A 19,386-nucleotide genomic window follows, 5' to 3' on the forward strand; every position below is an offset into this window, starting at 1 on the left:
GATGGGATCAGGATGAGGTTTCTCTAACCTCCCCAACATACAAGCTCTCTTCAGCCTCAAATGCCAGTTCCATCAGAGTGTTCACCCCTCCTCAGTTTCACAGAACATCCCCTCACCTCCTGCAGCTGCAGCAACTCTGCCTCCAGATTCTTCAACTTCTTCTCGCTCTCCCGGGATTGGATGAAGATCTCCTCCCGGGCCGCCCGAGCCTCCTCCACTTCCCGCCAGAGCTCCTTCATCTGGGCCTGGAATCAGGAGAGAGAAAGTTGTGCCAAAAGCAGCACAAACCCATGCCATTTCCCCTCAGGGTAAATATTTGAGGGCATTATCTTAGCAAGAACCTATGGAGAGGTTAATAGACATATCTTCCCGCCCTATCCCAGTACTGTATGATCAAGATATGCATTCCCCTATACCCTGAGCATGCTCTGTGTTCCCAACACATACCTGCAACTTTCGCAGCTGTTTCCCTGCCTCATCCCGCCCCTTATTGGCAGCATCCAGTTGGGCCAGGGCCTCCTGCAGGTCAAGCTCCAGTTTCTTTCGGGCTGCCAGAGCTTGGGCACGTTGTTTCCTTTCAGCATCCAGCTCAGCCTCCAGTTCCCGCACCTTGGGACAAGGCAGCAGGGGGAGACCATTACCAGAAGACAAAATGACTGAGCATTGTATTCCAATACATATCACCATCAGAACTGCTCTAAATCACTGCCTTCCCTACACTATTTTGTAGCCTGGGATCCAGGATGTTAGGAGGAAGGCAGAGAGAGAAACTCATCTAGAGCACAAAGGTTAGTGTGGGAGAGAATGGATACAAAAGAGATATAATGAACAGAGATACTATCTTGGGAGTGACAGAAGGATGGTGTAGGCACCTGGCCCCAACCACTTAGCACATCCACTAGAAGGACTGGCACATGCCTCCCCTCACCCCACTCTCCAACTCTGGGCTTCTGGAAAGCCTCCTAGGATCACATGTCTCAAAGTCGTCTGTAATGGGGATCCTGAACCAGATCATCTACATGCCCACACAAGCACTGTCCCTTATGTGGCAACATAAAAGAATCAAGAGATCCAAAATAGGAGACTTGAAGCCTACAATGGTAGCAAAGAGCTGAGCTGTGAATTAGGTTTTGCCCTGTTTGAATCTTCACTTCTGCCCCAAATTCACCCGATAGCCTCAGCTGCAATATGGGGAAAACCCCGCCGCTTACTGTACAGCATTGTTGTAAGGACAACACCAAGCTAAGATATATGAAGGATTATGCACACTCAAAAAGTGCTACATGATATTGATAACATGGCACTCTCAGAGGATCCACGCAGAGGCATCTAGTACTTCAGAACACCGTGTGGATTCCAAATAGCAACCCAGCCATACTTAAGGCTCATTTTCCTTGCAGTGCTGGTATTTTCTGGTTTTATTTGCCCCACTTCTTCATTCGTATGTTCCTGCTTATCTTGGTGCTCCCTTAGTATGTACATCCAATCTCTGGTTATCTGTGGTTTCACCATTATCTCTTGCCACCAGAAATTTCAGATACTCTCAGGTGTACGACGTTCATAAATCATTACATTTCTACCCCATCCTTCTTCCATAGAGTTCTGAGCAATGTATGTGGTTCTCTTCCCCTTTGCCTCACAACAACTCTGTGAGGTTGGTTCAAGCTCTGTTTTCATGTGGGGATTTGAATCCGGGTCTTGTTCATCTAAGTCCAACACACAAACCACTACACTATTCTGACTGGCATATACAATTCTGCGTTCAATCGCCAACATTCATGCTGCCCTTTTGCTCTGGGTACACGACTGCCTGGGGTTTGGCCAGCACCTGTGGCCTTCCTGGCTTCCTTCTCTCCCAGCAGGCTCTCACCTGCTTGCCAAGCAGCTTCTTCTTGTCATCGTTGGCATCATCACGGCTCTGTAGCTCCCTCTCATGCTGGGCCTTCAGGGCTTGCATGTTAACCTCCAAGCGCAGCTTCCCATCCTCTGTGGCCTGCAGCTCATCCTCCAGCTCCTCCAGCTGGGCCCGCATTTCCTGCACTTGCTGTTCCAGGGCCCGCTTGGAACGCTCTAGCTCATGTACCTGGTTCAAAAGAGAAAGAGAATCAGCAACATAATATGGTTCGAGCAGGAAGATGATACCCTTCAGGGACCCTGGAAGACTATCTTCCTGCCAAGTTGTCCAGAAAACTGTATGACTTACAATATGCCATCAAGGAAGCACAGGTTACAACTAAGGAAACTTTTTTAAAAAAATGCAAAGTTCTGTAATTTTATTGCAATGTCAGCATTTTAGAGTTTTGCCTGGAGACTTTGGGGGTTATAGACCCTATAATCTTTACCTCCTGTCCCTTCAAACCCCTCTCCCAAGGCACAGGGGTCTGACCTCTTTGCATGTTTTTGTGCTATCTCACTCTCCACCCCCCATTAAGAACAAAAGAAGAGCTCTTCAGGATCAGACCAAAGGCCCATTTAGTCCAGCTTCCTGTATCTCACAGTAGCCCACCAGAAGCCTCTGGGAACATTCAAGACAACAAGATACCTGTGTCCCGTTGCCATTCCCTTGCATATGGCATTCAGCGACAGACTACCTCCAAAACCCAGAGGTTGCTCATAGTCATCATGGCTTATAACCTGTGATGGACTTTTCCTCTATAAATCTGTCCAAGCCCCTTTTAAAAGGCATCTAGGCCATGTACCATCACAATATCCTGTGGCAAGGAGTTCCACAGAGCAATTGTGCACTGGTAAAGAAATATTCCTAACTCTCCCACCACTCAATTTTAGTGGATGTCCCCCCGCTCTGGTATTGTGCAAATGGGGAAAAAAATCTTCCCTCTATCCATCCCATGCATGTTGGCATGTCAGGGAAAGAGTTCCAGGCTAGCCTTCTCCCAAACATCCTAGTTTTCTTTGTGCAGGGATTTTTAAAAGAATGGTGCGAACTTGCTTGAGCCCCCACTTGCAGTCTAAAGTAGTAGGCTTTAGACATAGGATTCCCACCTCTGCAAGAACAAGGCCTGCGTTGCAAGAACAGAAGCGGGTGAAGATGACTAGGGTGAAGATGACTGGGCAGGAGGTCTGGTCTAGAGGGCAGAGCCTCCATTTGCCTGAAGATAACATCCACAAGGTCGCCGGTTCGAGGCCACCGGCAGCTTGAAGCAGCTGACAAGCTGAGCCGAGCTATTTCCATCTGCTCTGAGCGTGGGAGGATGGAGGCCAGATCAGAATGAAACATCTGAATTGTTGTGGCTCTTGAAAGATGGAGCCTTCTTTCAATTGTAAAAATCCCTATGGGGATTTAAATTAGCCTGCCTATGTAAACCGCCTTGAATAAAGACCAAGAATGGTGGTATATAAATACCTGTATTATTATTATTATTTATATGTCTCAGTTATATCCTCTCTCAGGCACCTTCTTTCTAAGCTGAAGAGGCCCTTTCCTCATAAGGACCATGCCCCAGCCCTCGAATCTTATTGGTTGCTCTCCTCTGCACCTTTACCAATCTCCCAATTCAAACTTTTTTCCCTTCCCCCCCCCCCCATTCAATTTCCAGCAAATGCAGGTGATCAGGCTTCCTTACATTTTTGCCAACATCATCCTTGGAGCTGACCAGGTCATCCATCTCAGCTCGCAGCTGCTTGTTCTGCCTCTCCAGCTCCTCCCGCATTTCTAGTGCCTCCTCCAGAGCACGACTCAGCGACAGGACCTTGGTCTCCTTTTCACGGGCATCGGCTTCCGCACGGTCCCTCTCCTCGGCATACCGGGCTGATATGAGTTTTTCCTCAGCTAACATCTGTCAGAAATCCAAACAGGCTCTAGTCATGCAAAATGTGACCAGCCCATCCTGGATAGCGGTGGGGTTTGAACCAGGAGATTTCAGATTTAGTTCCTTCGTTAATACTGACTCCTATTTTCAAATGTCTGGCATGTTAGACCTAGTAAAGGGATAACTAGGAAAGTATGTTGGCAGTGTCACTGTCTTTCCTAGGGTGAGGACACAACTTGGTGGAAGTGGTACCTGAGATGACAGGGAGAAGATGGTCTGTGGTAGAAGAGGCAGCTGAAGGGGAAAGCAACATAGGACGCAACCCTAACCCACTTTCCAGTACCAACATAAGGGCAATGCAACTCTGAGGTACAAACATTGCCTTATCTTGAGGAGACCTCCATGACTGCCCCCCAGTTGCAGGAAGCAGCACATGCCCCACTGGCACAGCTATGCCAATGCTGGAAAGTGGGTTAGGATTGCGCTCTCAATGGCTTTCCCGACTCAAGGAGGGAACAGAAGCCAGTTCTGAGGGAATGGCTCTCTCAAAATTATAGGCAAACTGTAATGGGGGGGCAGAGAAGGGGACATAAAACTGTGAAGGGGAAGCAATTTAGGGGCATGTCTGAGTAGACTATCAAGAGAAAGGCAGTTTGAAAGAGAAAGGCCACAGCTTGGCAAAGAGACATTGTGGGAAAACGGAGGTCTTACCTGGTCAAATTTCTTCTGCTTCTTCTCAAGTGCAGAGACCACCTGGCGTTGCTGGTCAAGGGCAACAGTGACGTCGTCCAGCTCTTGCTGCAGTCGAGTCCTCCCCTTCTCCAGTTTGTCGCAAGCCTGGACCCGCTCTTCGTACCGCAGGGAGAGTGCCTCCAGGTCTTTGGCTGCCCGGCGTCGAGCATCCTCTATGGCCTCCGCTACGCCGGCATCTTCCTCCAGTTTCTTCTTGGTCTCCGTCACCTGGTGAAAGTGCCACAGCATAGCCCTCTTTTCCTCCTCACACAACACACACAGAGACTAAAGATGTTGGGAAACTTGCCATAGACTTTATCCTTTCTTGCCTGCATGGCAACTGATTGTATTCTATGTCTCAGAATTTTGCCCAAAGAAACCCATTTTCCTGGATGCATGCGGGTGTATGTTACCCTCTGCTGTCCCTCCTTATGTTTGTGTTCGCAAACCTTCCTTGCTCAGGGACTCCAAAACTGTCCAGCCTTTTACTTCTATCGCTTCTCCTAACTTGCCCCACTCTCTCATCGGCACTTTGTTCCCACCTGTTGCTGCAAGGCCTGGATCTGACGGGTGAAGTTAGCCTTGGCAGCCTCTTCTTCCTCCAGCTGCTCCAGCATTGCCCCCTTTTCCTCCTCCAGCTGCCGGACCCGTGAGCTCAGGTTCAGCTTCTGCCGTGTCTCTTCTTGGAGAAGCTCCTGACATAAGGGAGGAAAAGCACATGCATTGGAAAGCCAAAACTCACCTTTCTCAGCCCAGGCACAAGATCCCCAGGCCCACCTCATCTTCCCTCCTGCAACTCCACTCCAAAGAAATCAGGATCCTGACTCACACTTCCATTCACACTTAACCCCCCTAAAACCACCCATGTAGTCCAGCCAGGTTTAGAGTTCCCTCCAAGGCAGAAAGAGAAACTGTCACAAGACAGAAAGCAGGGCTTTCTTGGTAGTGGCCCTGAAATTACATGCTATGCTCCTCAGAGAGGTCTGTCAGTATTCATACATACTAGATGCTTTTAAAACATTTTAAATCATTCAACAAAAACAGGTATTTGTCAGTCAAAGCCCTTTTACGTTCATTATGTGATACATGCTTATTTTGTAAGCAGCTGAATACATTCAGGGAACATTTTTAAGCCATTTCTGCCCAAGGCATAAAATGCAACAGGGATCAAATGTGGACACCTGTGGGCTGGGCAGAAATGGATTAATAGTACATTCAATGTACAAAATGCTTTGCAGTTTTTTATCTTGTTCCTTCTTAAGAAACCTTGCAAAGTAAATCACATACAGAAATCAAGATCATCAAACATCTTGATTTGTTTAGAGTGACTCAGTGAACTGATGGCTAAACTTGGATAAACCAAAGTTTCACAGGCCCAAGTCATGCACTGAACTGTTCTTCATGCTTTATCCTTCAGCTTTCTTCTGGCTTCTCTTCCCCAAACCTTCCAGGGAATCCACTATTGTGACCCTCTGAGAGATAGGAATAAATATGGCATCCTGTTCTATTTAAACACAGCTACCTAACCAGTCTTCCATGTCCCACAGCCCTAGGTTTGCCAGGTACCTGAGTATCTTGCAGGTGAGATTCTATACTGGCCAGGTCTTTGGCAAGCTTTATTGTCTTGGACTCTGCAGTTCCCAGGGTACCAGAGACTCCGTCAAGTTCATTCTGTTTCCAGAAAAGGAAGACAATAAAGTAGATATTATGAAGATAGGTCCCAAGTGTATTATGGGAAATCAAAATAACAACCTCTCACAAGCTGAAAGCAAGTGATAAGATCATGACTGCGTATTCCATACATCCACCATACAAGCAAAGATAGTTAATTGATGCGGAATGTGACATGCTGCAAAGCTCAGTTTTCTATTTAAAAACAAGCACATTTCTAGTTTTAGGAATGCACACAACAGCTTGAAACCAAGTGAGCCACGCAGTGGTGTAGCTAGAGGAGGTGCAAAGAACTACGTTTCACAGGCGCCTGAACGCACCATGCAAGTTGGACCCTCCCCCTCCCCTTCCAAGCCATTCCGAGCAGTGGGAGCAAAACAGAGGCATTCGTCTCCATCTTGCTCCCACTGCCCAGAATGGCTCCAAAGGAGAGGGGCCATTTGCACGCTGCAGTGAGGTTCCCTGAAAATCTTAGTGCTTTGCACCCCCCTCTAGCTATGCCACTGGGACCATGGCTCATGAATCAGAAAGGCAATTGGGAATGGCTACTAATAGTTCAGGTTTTCTGACAGTGTTGTAGTTGCAGTGACCCATAAGCTTCAGGGCCTGCTCACCTGCATCCTCGCCAACAATCCCCCATTTTGGTGCCTGACCTGCTCTATCTGAGCCATCTGCCATCCCAGCAGCCACTCAACACTTTCTCAGTGTTGAGTCTCAAACCTTTTCTTTGCATGGAAAAGGTGCAAAAGAGAGCGACTAAGATGATTACGGGGCTGGGGCACCTTCCTTATGAGGAAAGGCTACGGCGTTTGGGCCTCTTCAGCCTAAAAAAGAGACGCCGGGGGGGGGGACGGACATGATTGAGACATACAAAATTATGCAGGGGATGGACAGAGTGGATAGGGAGATGCTCTTTACACTCTCACATAATACCAGAACCAGGGGACATCCACTAAAATTGAGTGTTGGGCGGGTTAGGACAGACAAAAGAAAATATTTCTTTATTCAGCGTGTGGTTGGCCTGTGGAACTCCTTGCCACAGGATGTGGTGCTGGCGTCTAGCCTGGACGCCTTTAAAAGGGGATTGGACAAGTTTCTGGAGGAAAAATCCATTATGGGGTACAAGCCATGATGTGTATGCGCAACCTCCTGATTTTAGAAATGGGTTATGTCAGAATGCCAGATGCAAGGGAGGGCACCAGGATAAGGTCTCTTGTTATCTGGTGTGCTCCCTGGGGCATTTGGTGGGCCGCTGTGAGATACAGGAAGCTGGACTAGATGGGCCTATGGCCTGATCCATTGGGGCTGTTCTTATGTTCAGGCTTCTGAAACCCTTGATCTTTGCAGCTGCTTAATGCAGACGCTATGAAGGCAGTCTACATAATGCATCAACTTGCATAACTCAACTGAAGATATATATATCTCACTCTCTCTTTCAACAGAAGGCAGCTTCAGATGTCTACCCTGACACCTGAAAATTTAACAGAGGAACCTTTCCTTGGGGAGAAGCCATGGAGCTCAATAGTAGAGCTTTTACTTTCCATGCAGAAGATCCCAGGTTCAATCCCTGGCATCTCCAGGAAGGGCTGGGAAAGGATCAGGTGATAGAAAAACCTTCCTGCCTGAAACCCTAGTGATGAATAAATGTATTTATTTTTGTATTTGCAAGTTTACATAATGCCTTTCCCCAGGTAACAAAACCAAAATGTGCTTTACAATACGGATATACATGTGTAATGAAATCACCTACAAACAGCACTCAAGGGTCTGACTCAGGAGAAAGCACCTAGAGATGTTCACCTGCAGCTTCACCAGCCTTTCAGTGAGCTCAGCCTTGGCTCTTTCGCTCTCAGCTGCCCGGAGCTGCAGCTCCTGGACTTGCCCCTCCAGCTTCTTGCGCCGTTGCTCCGAGTCCAGCTTGGCCCCTTGCAGGAGCTTCAGCTCCTTCTGCATCTCGATATTCTCCCCTTCCAGGGCTTGCTTGGTCTTCTCAAGGTTAGCTTTGAACTGCAGGTGGCAAGAAGACAGATAGGTAAACCTCCACGTCGTCCTCCCCCTCCTGCGCACTTCCCAACTCAGGAGTCTTTAAAAAAAGTCCCTCTGCTTGAACCATTAATTCTTCTTAACTCTCCAGCTCACTCTGAAGACCCAGGAGTCCGAACTCTCAGCCCTTCCCCAACTCTAATCCAGTAGGCTCCAGGGCTCCCAGACCCTTCCTCCCATCCAGGTCATGAGAGCCCCTTCCCTGCACTCCAGCAAATTCTGGAGTCCTTGTCTCTCAGCAGCATACCCGGCGCGACTGCTCCAACTGCTCTGAAAGCTCCTCCAGTGTGCTGGTGTGACGCTGGCGCATTTCCAGCACTTGGGCTTCGTGCAGCTTGACCTCCTCCTCAATGGTTCTCTTTAACTCGGTCACTTCCTGCTCTCGTTTTGACCTGTGAAGAGAATGGAGGTGACTAGCAGGGAGACAGGCAGTTCTGGTGCAGTCACCTCTGGGGTAGGGGATGGAAGCAGTTAATATACCAAGATGCTCTGCCCGAGATGTGGCAGCCTCTGGGACAAGGCAGGAGCTGAGCCTATCCGAGTCTTTACCGTAGTTCCTGCTGTGCGGCTGTTGAGTCCAGGGTATCCTCAAGCTCCGTCTTCAGCGCTTCCAGCTCCTCACCAAGGTCACGCCGCTGTTTCTCGGCCTTGGCTCTAGCTGCCTTCTCAGACTCTAAGTCCTCCTGCACTTCCGCCAGCTGTGCCTGCAGCTCACGCAGGGACTTCAACACTGCGTTCTTCTGCGCCGATTCTTCCTCCACTCTGCAGGTAAATGGGAACAAGGGAGCCAGGTCAAGAGTGGGCCAAGGGAAAAGAGGAGGAGCGAGTGGCACACAGGATCCATTAAGAAGACAGCTCAAAACCGTGATGGGAGCCAAAGGAGGCAGTTGTCCCTCTAGCAACCGCCGTGACACTTTTAAAGGTTTATCATAACAACATAAGAACATAAGAACAGCCCCACTGGATCAGGACATAGGCCCATCTAGTCCTGCTTCCTGTATCTCACAGTGGCCCACCAAATGCCCCAGGGAGCACACCAGACAACAAGAAGACCTGCAAGGCCTCCTGGGAATTGTAGTTAAGAACATAAGAACAGCCCCACTGGATCAGGCCATAGGCCCATCTAGTCCTGCTTCCTGTATCTCACAGCGGCCCACCAAATGCCCCAGGGAGCACACCAGACAACAAGAAGACCTGCAAGGCCTCCTGGGAATTGTAGTTAAGAACATAAGAACAGCCCCACTGGATCAGGCCATAGGCCCATCTAGTCCTGCTTCCTGTATCTCACAGTGGCCCATCAAATGCCCCAGGGAGCACACCAGACAACAAGAAGACCTGCAAGGCCTCCTGGGAATTGTAGTTAAGAACATAAGAACAGCCCCACTGGATCAGGCCATAGGCCCATCTAGTCCTGCTTCCTGTATCTCACAGTGGCCCATCAAATGCCCCAGGGAGCACACCAGACAACAAGAAGACCTGCAAGGCCTCCTGGGAATTGTAGTTAAGAACATAAGAACAGCCCCACTGGATCAGGCCATAGGCCCATCTAGTCCTGCTTCCTGTATCTCACAGCGGCCCACCAAATGCCCCAGGGAGCACACCAGACAACAAGAAGACCTGCAAGGCCTCCTGGGAATTGTAGTTAAGAACATAAGAACAGCCCCACTGGATCAGGCCATAGGCCCATCTAGTCCAGCTTCCTGTATCTCACAGCGGCCCACCAAATGCCCCAGGGAGCACCCCAGACAACAAGAGACCTCATCCTGGTGCCCTCCCTTGCATCTGGCCTTCTGATATAGCCCATTTCTAAAATCAGGAGGTTGCGCATACACATCATGGCTTGTAACCCGTAATGGATTTTTCCTCCAGAAACTTGTCCAATCCCCTTTTAAAGGCGTCCAGGCCAGATGCCGTCACCACATCCTGTGGCAAGGAGTTCCACAGACCAACCACACGCTGAGTAAAGAAATATTTTCTCTTGTCTGTTCTAACTCTCCCAACACTTAATTATCCTGAGGGCAAGTCACTCAATTAATATATATCCCTAGTATTTCAAACACAACTACAGAAACCTCATTTCTTCACCTGAGAGTTCCCCAATCAGAACCATCAATGCAGCATGAAAGCCTATTAAAAACTGGGACCCTATTCAAGAGCTACTATGGGCTTTCTGCAGGACACGGACAGGGATATTTAGAACAATGGGTGGGGAGAGAAAAGGCCCCTTGTTCAAAGAAGAACTGGACCCAGGCTGAAATAGGAGCCAAGATTCAGTTTGGAATTATCAATAGGTACTGACCAGGCTCAGACCTGGTTAGCTATCAGTAAGGTGACTACCTCATGAAAGTTCTTAGCATAGGAATCTGTATTCTTTATATTTAGACTACAGGTTATGCGGTTATATTAATCTGATTTCTGTATAGACAGGCCCTCATATCCATGGATCTGGTGTTCGCAGATTCAGTTTTCAGTGGATTCAGCCACCCCACCCATTATAATGCCTTATTTTTTGTGTAGCTATGCTGGAAGTGTGGGTGTTTCTTGATTAAACACTATTGCTTAACTGAATAACCAAATATACCGGCAACCAGCCTGCACACCAGAGGGTGACCAACAGGAAGCAGGACAGTTCCTGTTTCCTATTAGTCTCTCTGTAGCATGTAGGCTACTTGCCTGCACATTCAGTTCTTCAGTTTAGCAAGAATGTTGAAGCAAGAAACACCCACTCTTCCAGCACAGCTACACAAAAACTAAGGTAATGTAATGGGTTCTGGGGGCGGGGGGGGGGGCTGTTATTTTCATGGCATTCCCCGATATCTGCAGTTTCCATATTCATGGGAGAGAGCAGAACTGACCCCCCACAGATACGGGGACTGTCTTTATAAAGCAGGGGTGCTCAATAGGTGGATCGCGATCTACCGGTAGATCGCGAGGCAAAATGAGTAGATTGCAGAGTGCTGATCCCCCCCCTTTCAGGTGCCTCTGGGAGGAAACACCAGGAGTAAGGCCCATTGTACTCAATGGGGCTTACTCCCAGGTAAGTGTGGCTAGGATTGCAGCCTCACAGCCTAATCCTAGGCATGTCTACTCAGGAGTAAGTCCTGTTATACTCAGTGGGGCTCAAGGTACACCAACATACATTGTACACATAAATGTTATATGTTATGATGGCGCGAACATTGTAAAAAAAACTCTGGTAGATCTCCGGGCCTTGCTGGGTTTCAAAGTAGCTCTCGAGCCAAAAAAGTGTGAGCACCCCTGTTATAAAGCATCTAGGTATGCATGTAAAGGAAAATATTTATCATTATTACCAGATCAAATTTCAGATATCAACGGACAGGACCATTTCCCCCTCACGCTACCCAGGCCCTGCTCGCTCACCTGGCCAGAGCTGCCTGCAGCTCGGCCTCCTTTCTCGCCAGTGCCTGGCGGAGCTCCTCCAGCTGCTGCTGCAGCTCCACCACCTGCTCCTGCAGGTCACCGGCCTCCCCGTCGAGCTTGCGCTTCAGCTTCTCCAGCTCCTGGCGCCCCTTTTCTTCCTTCTTCAGTCGATCTGTGGGGGGGGGGGAGGAAATGGGAGGTTAGAGAGCAGAGCGTTGTCAGGAATCCCTGGCCAATCTCCCCAGTCTGTCTGCTCTCACTGATAGCAACTCTCTGAGGATTCAGACCCGGTTTTTCCAGACCAGCTACCCGACCCTTTTTGGCAAGACCTGCTACCTGTCAAGCATGTGACTAACCGTGGAGTTTTGCTCCTGCTCACCTTCCCTCTCAGTTCTTTATCAGCACCCCAAATAAAGACTCTGGCTGAGAAGCAAAAGGGTGGGAGTGGACGGAGGCTCATGGCCTCCCTCACCGTCCCAGTCTTTTCCAAACCAACATGTAATCTCTACCCCAAGGAAGTGCAATTTCTGTGGTCAGACCTGCCCTGGCAAGATCTGGGCAACTTCTACCTGCATCCCTTGCCCAGTTGCCCAGCTCACCTTCCATGTCGGCCATGACAGCTTCATACTTGTTGCGCAGCTTAGACAGGCTCTTCACCTTCTCCTCCTCCTCTGCCATGTGAGAGGTGAACTCTGAAAGCCGTTCATCCATCAACTTTTTCTCCTGGTGGGGAGAATGCAGAGTGGGCAAGGGAGATGGTGATTTGAAGAGGGAAAAAAAAAAAACAGATATTCTGTCAGGAAACCCAGGAGTCCTGGCTCTGAGACACCCCCCCCCCCCGACTATTCAGCTTTCAAATTAGCCATTTGCCTGCTCCTCGATCCCCCAACTTCATTTAACTGTGGTATTTCTATCACATCTTGTACAATAAAGCCCCAAGAAGGCTTCCGATAAAACAAGAAGCAACAAAAGAGCAATTTTTCTGTCAGATAAAACATGACAGATAAAATAAAGCTCACAGTTAAAAGGCAATTTAAAAGTATCTCCAGTACCATTGGAAGCACAAGAGAACAGGGGAGACTTTGGCTGGCACCTAGAAGGTACAAAAGCGGCGCCGATCAAACTGTCTGAGAAGGACTTCCATAATTTGGGGGTAGCAAACAACTTCCAGTAATTGGGTTCGCCTGCAGGCAGGTAAGCCAGGGTGCCTTGTTTTGTATCTTTTCTTTCCTAGCAGCAGCAACTGTCTCTTATTTGAATGGCTCACAGTAATCTGTGAGCTACCCGAAGGTGCATGGGCATGTGTGCCTCATCTCTCCCCCATCACCGCATGGTGAGCTGCAGTGGCTCCACCACATCACCACAAGGCACCACCACAGAAAGGCTCTGCATTTAGCTTTACTTCTCACCTTACTGTAAAAGCAAGGGCTTCGAGCTGAGGGTATTTTGGCAAAGATAAACCATTCCTGTCAAGCACTATCATGATTTGTCTCCTTCTTCCAGCACTCACCAACTGGAATGGGCCCATTAAAGACACAGTACAGGATGTGTGTGTACACACAGGTGTGCAAGCACACACACACACACACACACACACACACCCCTTTCATGGGTAGTGCCAGACAAGAAGAGGGAGAGAGGTCCACACTTACTTTCTGCAGCTTTGAGTTTTGGTCTTCGAGCACCAGCAGGTCTTCCTCCATTTTTTTCAGCTTGGCTTCTGTGCTCACTTTCTCCAGCTGCAGCTTCTGCCGGGCAGCCTCCTCCTCCTCCAGCTGCTCTTCAAGGTCCTAGAAAGACCAGAAGAAAAAGAAAGAGAGAGAGAGTCAAGATAATGGCCCAAGACTGCACTAGGATGATGGAGGAATATCTAGGCTGATCTTGGAAGCTAAGCAGGGTCAGGTCTGGTTAGTACTTGGATGGGAGACCGCATGGGAATATCAGGTGCTGTAGGCTTATACCAGGGTGCTCAAACCCTGGCCCGGGGGCCACTTGCGGCCCTCGAGGCCTCTCAATGCGGCCCTCAGGGAACCCCCCGTCTCCAATGAGCCTCTGGCCCTCCGGAGATTTGTTGAAGTCCGCACTGGCCCAACGCAACTTCTCTCAGCGTGAGGGCGACTGTTTGACCTCTCGTGTGAGCTGTGGGATGAGAGCTCCCTCCACTGCTTGCTCTTTCACATCTGTGTTGCAGCAGCGACAGCAAAGGAAAGGCCAGCCTTGCTTTGTGCAAGGCCGTGAGCAATAGTAAGACATTCATTCATTCATATAAGTTCATCTTTAATATATTCATTTATGTAAACTTATGCAAATTTATACAAATTTTAAATGTAAATTAATTTTTTTTCCCCGGCCCCCGACACAGTGTCAGAGAACTGATGTGGCCCTCCTGCCAAAAACTTTGGACACCCCTGGCTTATACCATAGTCTTTCAAGACTGAAGGTTGCCAACCATATCTAGGCCCAGAGCTCTGTCAACTAGATGCAGAATTAGCATTCTCAGCTTAATCGTCAGTCCTCTGGGGAGCCAGAATGGTGTAGCAGTTGAGATCACACCAAAAAGACCCAGGTTCAAGTCCCCACTCAGACACAACACTCATTGGGCGGCCTTGGGCCCGCCTCCATCATTCACCTGGAAAGGCTCTCTCCAGGGGCTGTGTGTCCTGCACCTGTCCAGATTTACTGTATTTTTCTGGACAAGACTCTATTTTGCCCAGGCTTTCAATGCCCAGTAAAGTCACTGCTTCCTTTTTAGGACTCATTTTATCTTTCAGTATCATTGCTTTTGTACTGCTGCTGTTTCTTCTTGATACCTTTCTGGTTTCGTTAGAGACTTGTGCTTGATAACAGACTTATTTTAATGTACTGTTTATAAATTGCTTATTCTCAGCTTTATTGCTCTTAGGGCGCAATCCTAACCGGCACTTAAATCACGTTTGCGCCTCCATGGCGGCTTCCTTGCCGCCGCTTGTGTCAGTGCACCCGTGCTGACACAAGTGGCGACAGTAGGTGTGGGGGTGTGTGGAGGCGGTGGGAGGGAGGCTTTTCTGGGTGGGAAGAGGACGGGCGATGGGCGGTTATGCCGGATCCCAACCCCCGTCCCCAGGGAGAACCGAGTGGCTTCAAGCCACTCCGCTCTCCTCGAACCTGCGCCTCCACAGGTGGCGCAGGTCCGAGGAGACCCATTGGGGCCAGCAGCTCTTACCCAGGGGTAAGGGGAAGAGCTTCCCCTTGCCCCTGGCTGAGCCGCTGCAGTCGATGAACCTGCATTGGATGCAGCGCAAGCCTCCTGGCTTGTCTGCTCCAGCGCAGGTTTGGATTACGCCCTTAGTCACCCTTGAAAGTTTTACACAGAGAGGTAAGATACAGATGTTTTAAAATAGATAAAATATGTAGATACAATTCACACCACACCATACCATACAAAACTGATATTTTAGCAATATAAAAAAAATGTTAAAAAAGAAAAAATTCCAAGCATAAACAAACAGCAGCTAAGAGAATTGCAGGAAACAAATCAAGACACACTAAAATCCTAGAAGAAAGAAAACCGTGCTTAGTTACCTTCTCAAAAATTGAAAGAGGCACGGGTCAGGTGGGCAATTCTAGGAAGGGACTTCAAAAAGTGTGGTGCCACTACTGGAAAGGCCCTGCTCCATGAAACTTCTCATCTATGTCATCACAGCTAAGCATACAAGGAGCTACCTTTTAGGTGGCAATTACATTCAGCCAGGCAAAAACAACAGTTCCTATTCACCCCAGGATGGCACCTTTCCAATGGCTGTTTGCTGGTGTCTTTTTCACTTTATTTTATTCAGTTTAGTTTGTGAGCCCTTCGGGACAGAGAATCATTTTTTTTTTTTCATTTCTTTGGTTGGCAACCTTCAGTCTCGAAAGACTATGGTATAAGCCTACAGCACCCGGCATTCCCAGGTGGTCTCCCATTCAAGTACTAACCAGGCCTGACCCTGCTTAGCTTCCGAGATCAGACGAGATCAGGCATGTGCAGGGTAACAGTTGCTGTTTTTTCACTTATTTTGCTATGTAACCTGCTTTGTGAATTTTTTTTTAAAGCAGGACATAAAAATAATTACTGAAAAATAACTACAATGTATATGCAGGGTTGCATATACTCTGTGCTAACACACGCTCCATTCAAAATTTTGCCGCAGTTTATTTCAGCATAAAAGTTAATCAAAATGTGATCCTCTTCCTGGCGATTCGTAGCCTAAATGCATCTTCCCCTTCAGACCTTCCCAAGGTGAGGGGAGAATCTCCTCCCATCACTTCCAACCTGAACATGCTGCTGCATCTTCTTCTTGTCCCCCTGCAGCTGTTGGCATCGCTCCTCCTCCTCTTCCACCCGCGACTCCAGCTCATGCAGAATATCTTCCAGTTCTTGCTTCCGAGCTGCCAGCCGCGCCCGCATCTCCTCGGCTTCGGCAAACAGCTCCGTCTCGGCCTGCAGCTGCTCAGCCAGGATGGACTTCTCTTCTGCCAACTACCATGCAGCCAGAATAAAAAAGGAAAAGACATGAGATTCCTGGGGTCTCTTACTTCAGGATGTTAGGATATAAGAAGCTGTCCTATATTGTGCCAAGGTTGATGAAGAGTTATAAAATGGTGTATGGTGCAGAGAAAGCAGACAGAGAGAGCTTTCCTGCCCTCTACCCATAATATTAGGTCATCCAATTAAACTGACCGGTGGTATATTTAGGACAGACAAAACAAAGCACTTCTTCAACACATAAACTACCTGCCACAAGAGGTGGTGATGGCTATGGGCTTAGATGCCTTTAATAGGGGATTAGACAAATTCATGCAGGAAGTATAGATAGTTATGTTGAACATCCATGTTCAGAAGCAATATATCAGCAGCTCGGGAGAAGCAGTGGGAGAAGGCTATTGCCTTCAAGGTCTGCCTGCAGGTTTCTTGGATGCATCTGGTTGGTCACTGTGGGAAGCAGGGCAAAGGACTAGATTGATCTTTCACTGGCACTGTCTATTCTGAGTGACAGCAAGGATCTGGAGCAGAGGTCTTTCCCCATCTTGCTTTTTGAGATCCTTTAAAGGACTGTGCAAGGCACAAGGAGTGGGATGGCAGAAGGCACAGAAATTGGAGTGGAAGATTCAGACAAAAGTGGCCGACAGCAAGCTACCTTGGGCAAGGGCAGAAAGATGAAGGCATCAGCAAGGGCAGAAGATTTAACAGTAGGGACTATGAACTTGACGTGGATTGCAACAGAGGTGCAAGTGTGAGGATTTGAGGAGAACAGAGAGAACAGGCTCCCAGTAAATAGAGAAATGACTTTAGCAGATCCATTATGAACTGACTTGAGGGACTGCACAAGGAAAGTCCGGTAAAGTAGATGGTGCAACAGGTCTAGGTGACTTGTGACAAGTAAACAAAAACAGGTTTTAGAGGTAGCTGGAGAAAAACAGTGTGCAGGTAGGAGCCAAGGCATCTTGGTTCCCTTGGAAATAGGCCTGGCTTAATGGGTTAGAAACAGCTGGTGCTGGCTAGCCAGGATTCCTGGGTCTCTCCCTATTCACCTGCTGGTATTTGTTCTCCAGTTCTTTGAGGTCTAGCTGGGATTTTGTGTGTTTCTCTTGCACTTTTTGCAGCTCCAGGGCCTTTGCTTGCATCACCTCATCCTGGCGTGTCACCTGCAATAAGGGTTTCACCTGGAGAAGCAGAGGAGAAGGTGTTAAGGGATCCAAACCAGGAAAGACTGGAATACAAAAATAACACACCACTCTGTGCAAAAGATCAGCCCAGCATGTTGTCTCTCATCTCATCTTAACCTTGATCCTGTTTCAAAACTAGCAAAGCCAAGGAAGAAGAAGCAAGATCTGAGAGAGGGATGGAGAACAGCACACGACTGTGTTCCTTTGGACACCAGACCCTTTCCTAGACTTTCCTCATATGCTTCAAAACTTTACCCAACAAGCATGAGGACTTGAAACTTGCTTCATTTAAAAAAGCAAAACCGTAGTCTTAGTAATACACGATTTAGCACTGGCACAGGGTCCTGTTCCTTTGAATAATCCAACAGTGCTACAGTGGAAAAAGCCACTAATTCTCTGGCTGTACAAACCATTAAAACTTGTTCAGCTGCAAGTTTAACAAACTGTAAGGGCCCAGAGTGTGTGTTGTCTGTGTCCCTGAACTGGATTTACCAGGATTCAGGCTCCAACACCAGCAGTATGTTGCAAGTCTGGTAGATTGAGCTCTGGGCTTTGAAGGTAGCCTTCTAGGTTGCAGCTGCAGTACTAGTTTGAGCATCCAGCCAATGGCTGTCCAGCAGCCCCTATTGAGTTTCTATTGAGTTGCAGCTTGCTCCTCAGTTTCAGCAAGTTGTCTCTGGTGAGAGGACACTGCCTGAGCTCCTGCTCCCAAGGATCTTGCACCTGCCAGGCTTTGGCTATGCCCCTGTCTCTGGCCTCTCCAGTCCTAGTTTGCAACTCCAGAACTCGATCCTTCTTTGGGGCCATGCCCATCTGGGCCAGCTTTTCTGGGTTGCAGAAACCTAGCTGCCTGAAGTCTGACCCATGCTGGCCAAGACTCGACACAACCTTACACTTTGCTCATGTAAAAATCTTTGCACGGGGTTCCTAAGCCACGTAGCATTATGACTGATCTGGTCCACTTAACCATGGTGAAATGTAAGCTCCACGCTCATTAGAACTAAAGGCTTTAAGGCCCGACTGTTCCTCTCACCTTGGTGAAGAGACGCCACCATTGCCAGTGGCGCAGCTTGAGGTAGGCTGCGCAGTTGCGTTGCATGACCTTGAGGGCGCTCATCTGCTGCTGTTTTTTCATGAAAGCCCTGGAGAGAGGGAGGGAGGGAGAAGAGAACCCCACACAGAGCATTGCACCATTAGTATAGACACAGTCATTATGTGCAGTTCTGAGAGAAGAAACGAACGCAGCTGGGGATGTGGGTGTGAGCGCTTGGTAACTGTGTAATTCTTTGACTTTCCCCACGTGGAAACGCAACAGCAGAATGGTACTTGATTGGCATAACTGATAAAAGGTTTCAGACTTTAAAGAAGCGGGGGGCGGGGGAAGGTGGCTGGGTACGGCATCACTGGTCAAGAAGCCAGATAGGGAATGATCTGCTTGCCAGATTTGGCCAGTAAGCCACCACTTACCAACAGGGATAAACTGCAGCCTTGACATTCAGGGGAGGAGGCCAAAGATCTTCACTCAAAATCACACCATTCATAGACAGGATGCAAAGCACAATCCTATGCATGTCTACTCAGAAATAAGTGCCGTTGAGGTCAATGGGACTTACTCCCTGGTAAATGTGCATAGGATTGTAGCCTCAATCTCACATTGAAAAGGTAGAAAAACTTTGCCCGAGCCCAAGACAGAGCTCCTGCCTGTCCTTTGTAGACTGTCTGACATGCCAGTCATCTTCCCTGCAAAAGTGGACTATATTGTCCTGTCCCTGTGTTTAGCTGCTATTAGTGTGCTTTGTTTTCCATGATGTAAAAGTTAAAAGAACAACAAATGCCATTTTGCTTTTCAAGGACCAGTCTCCTCACTCAGTAGAAAGCAGCTCTGCGTATCTAGTAAGCTGGTGTTGGGCCCTTGGAGGTGAGGCAGAGAGATAGCAGCGGGAGGGCCTTCTCTGTGATGGCTCCCAAACTGCAGAACTCTCTCCCCCTGTGTGCTTACCTAGCACTGTCCTGTCCTCTGGTGCTCTTGATGGTTTCATTTGCTTGTGTATGTTCTGTCGTTGCTTCTATATTGTATTTTCAGTTAGGTTTAATTTTAATATGG

General features: G+C 48.4%; 1 protein-coding gene and 1 pseudogene across 4 annotated transcripts in view; both read right to left on the reverse strand.

Moving 5' to 3' along the window:
• Positions 1 to 19,386, reverse strand: part of LOC136651220 (myosin-10-like) — a 68,014-nt gene that overhangs the window by 12,961 nt on the left and 35,667 nt on the right. For all 4 annotated transcript variants that reach the window (XM_066627418.1, XM_066627417.1, XM_066627416.1 and 1 more), the window contains 16 exons: positions 18,316 to 18,424; positions 17,148 to 17,279; positions 15,889 to 16,095; positions 13,250 to 13,387; positions 12,197 to 12,320; positions 11,598 to 11,769; positions 8,766 to 8,978; positions 8,464 to 8,608; positions 7,974 to 8,180; positions 6,069 to 6,173; positions 5,045 to 5,197; positions 4,482 to 4,730; positions 3,585 to 3,797; positions 1,871 to 2,083; positions 448 to 609; positions 117 to 245 (listed from right to left, as the gene is read on the reverse strand). In XM_066627418.1, coding sequence (XP_066483515.1) covers positions 117 to 245; positions 448 to 609; positions 1,871 to 2,083; positions 3,585 to 3,797; positions 4,482 to 4,730; positions 5,045 to 5,197; positions 6,069 to 6,173; positions 7,974 to 8,180; positions 8,464 to 8,608; positions 8,766 to 8,978; positions 11,598 to 11,769; positions 12,197 to 12,320; positions 13,250 to 13,387; positions 15,889 to 16,095; positions 17,148 to 17,279; positions 18,316 to 18,424 — 2,671 coding nt within the window. The remainder of the gene's footprint in view (positions 1 to 116; positions 246 to 447; positions 610 to 1,870; positions 2,084 to 3,584; positions 3,798 to 4,481; positions 4,731 to 5,044; positions 5,198 to 6,068; positions 6,174 to 7,973; positions 8,181 to 8,463; positions 8,609 to 8,765; positions 8,979 to 11,597; positions 11,770 to 12,196; positions 12,321 to 13,249; positions 13,388 to 15,888; positions 16,096 to 17,147; positions 17,280 to 18,315; positions 18,425 to 19,386) is intronic.
• On the reverse strand, positions 15,503 to 15,622 carry LOC136655036 (5S ribosomal RNA; annotated as a pseudogene).

The sequence above is a fragment of the Tiliqua scincoides genome, chromosome 5, assembly GCF_035046505.1.
Source record: "Tiliqua scincoides isolate rTilSci1 chromosome 5, rTilSci1.hap2, whole genome shotgun sequence".
Lineage (NCBI taxonomy): Eukaryota > Metazoa > Chordata > Lepidosauria > Squamata > Scincidae > Tiliqua > Tiliqua scincoides.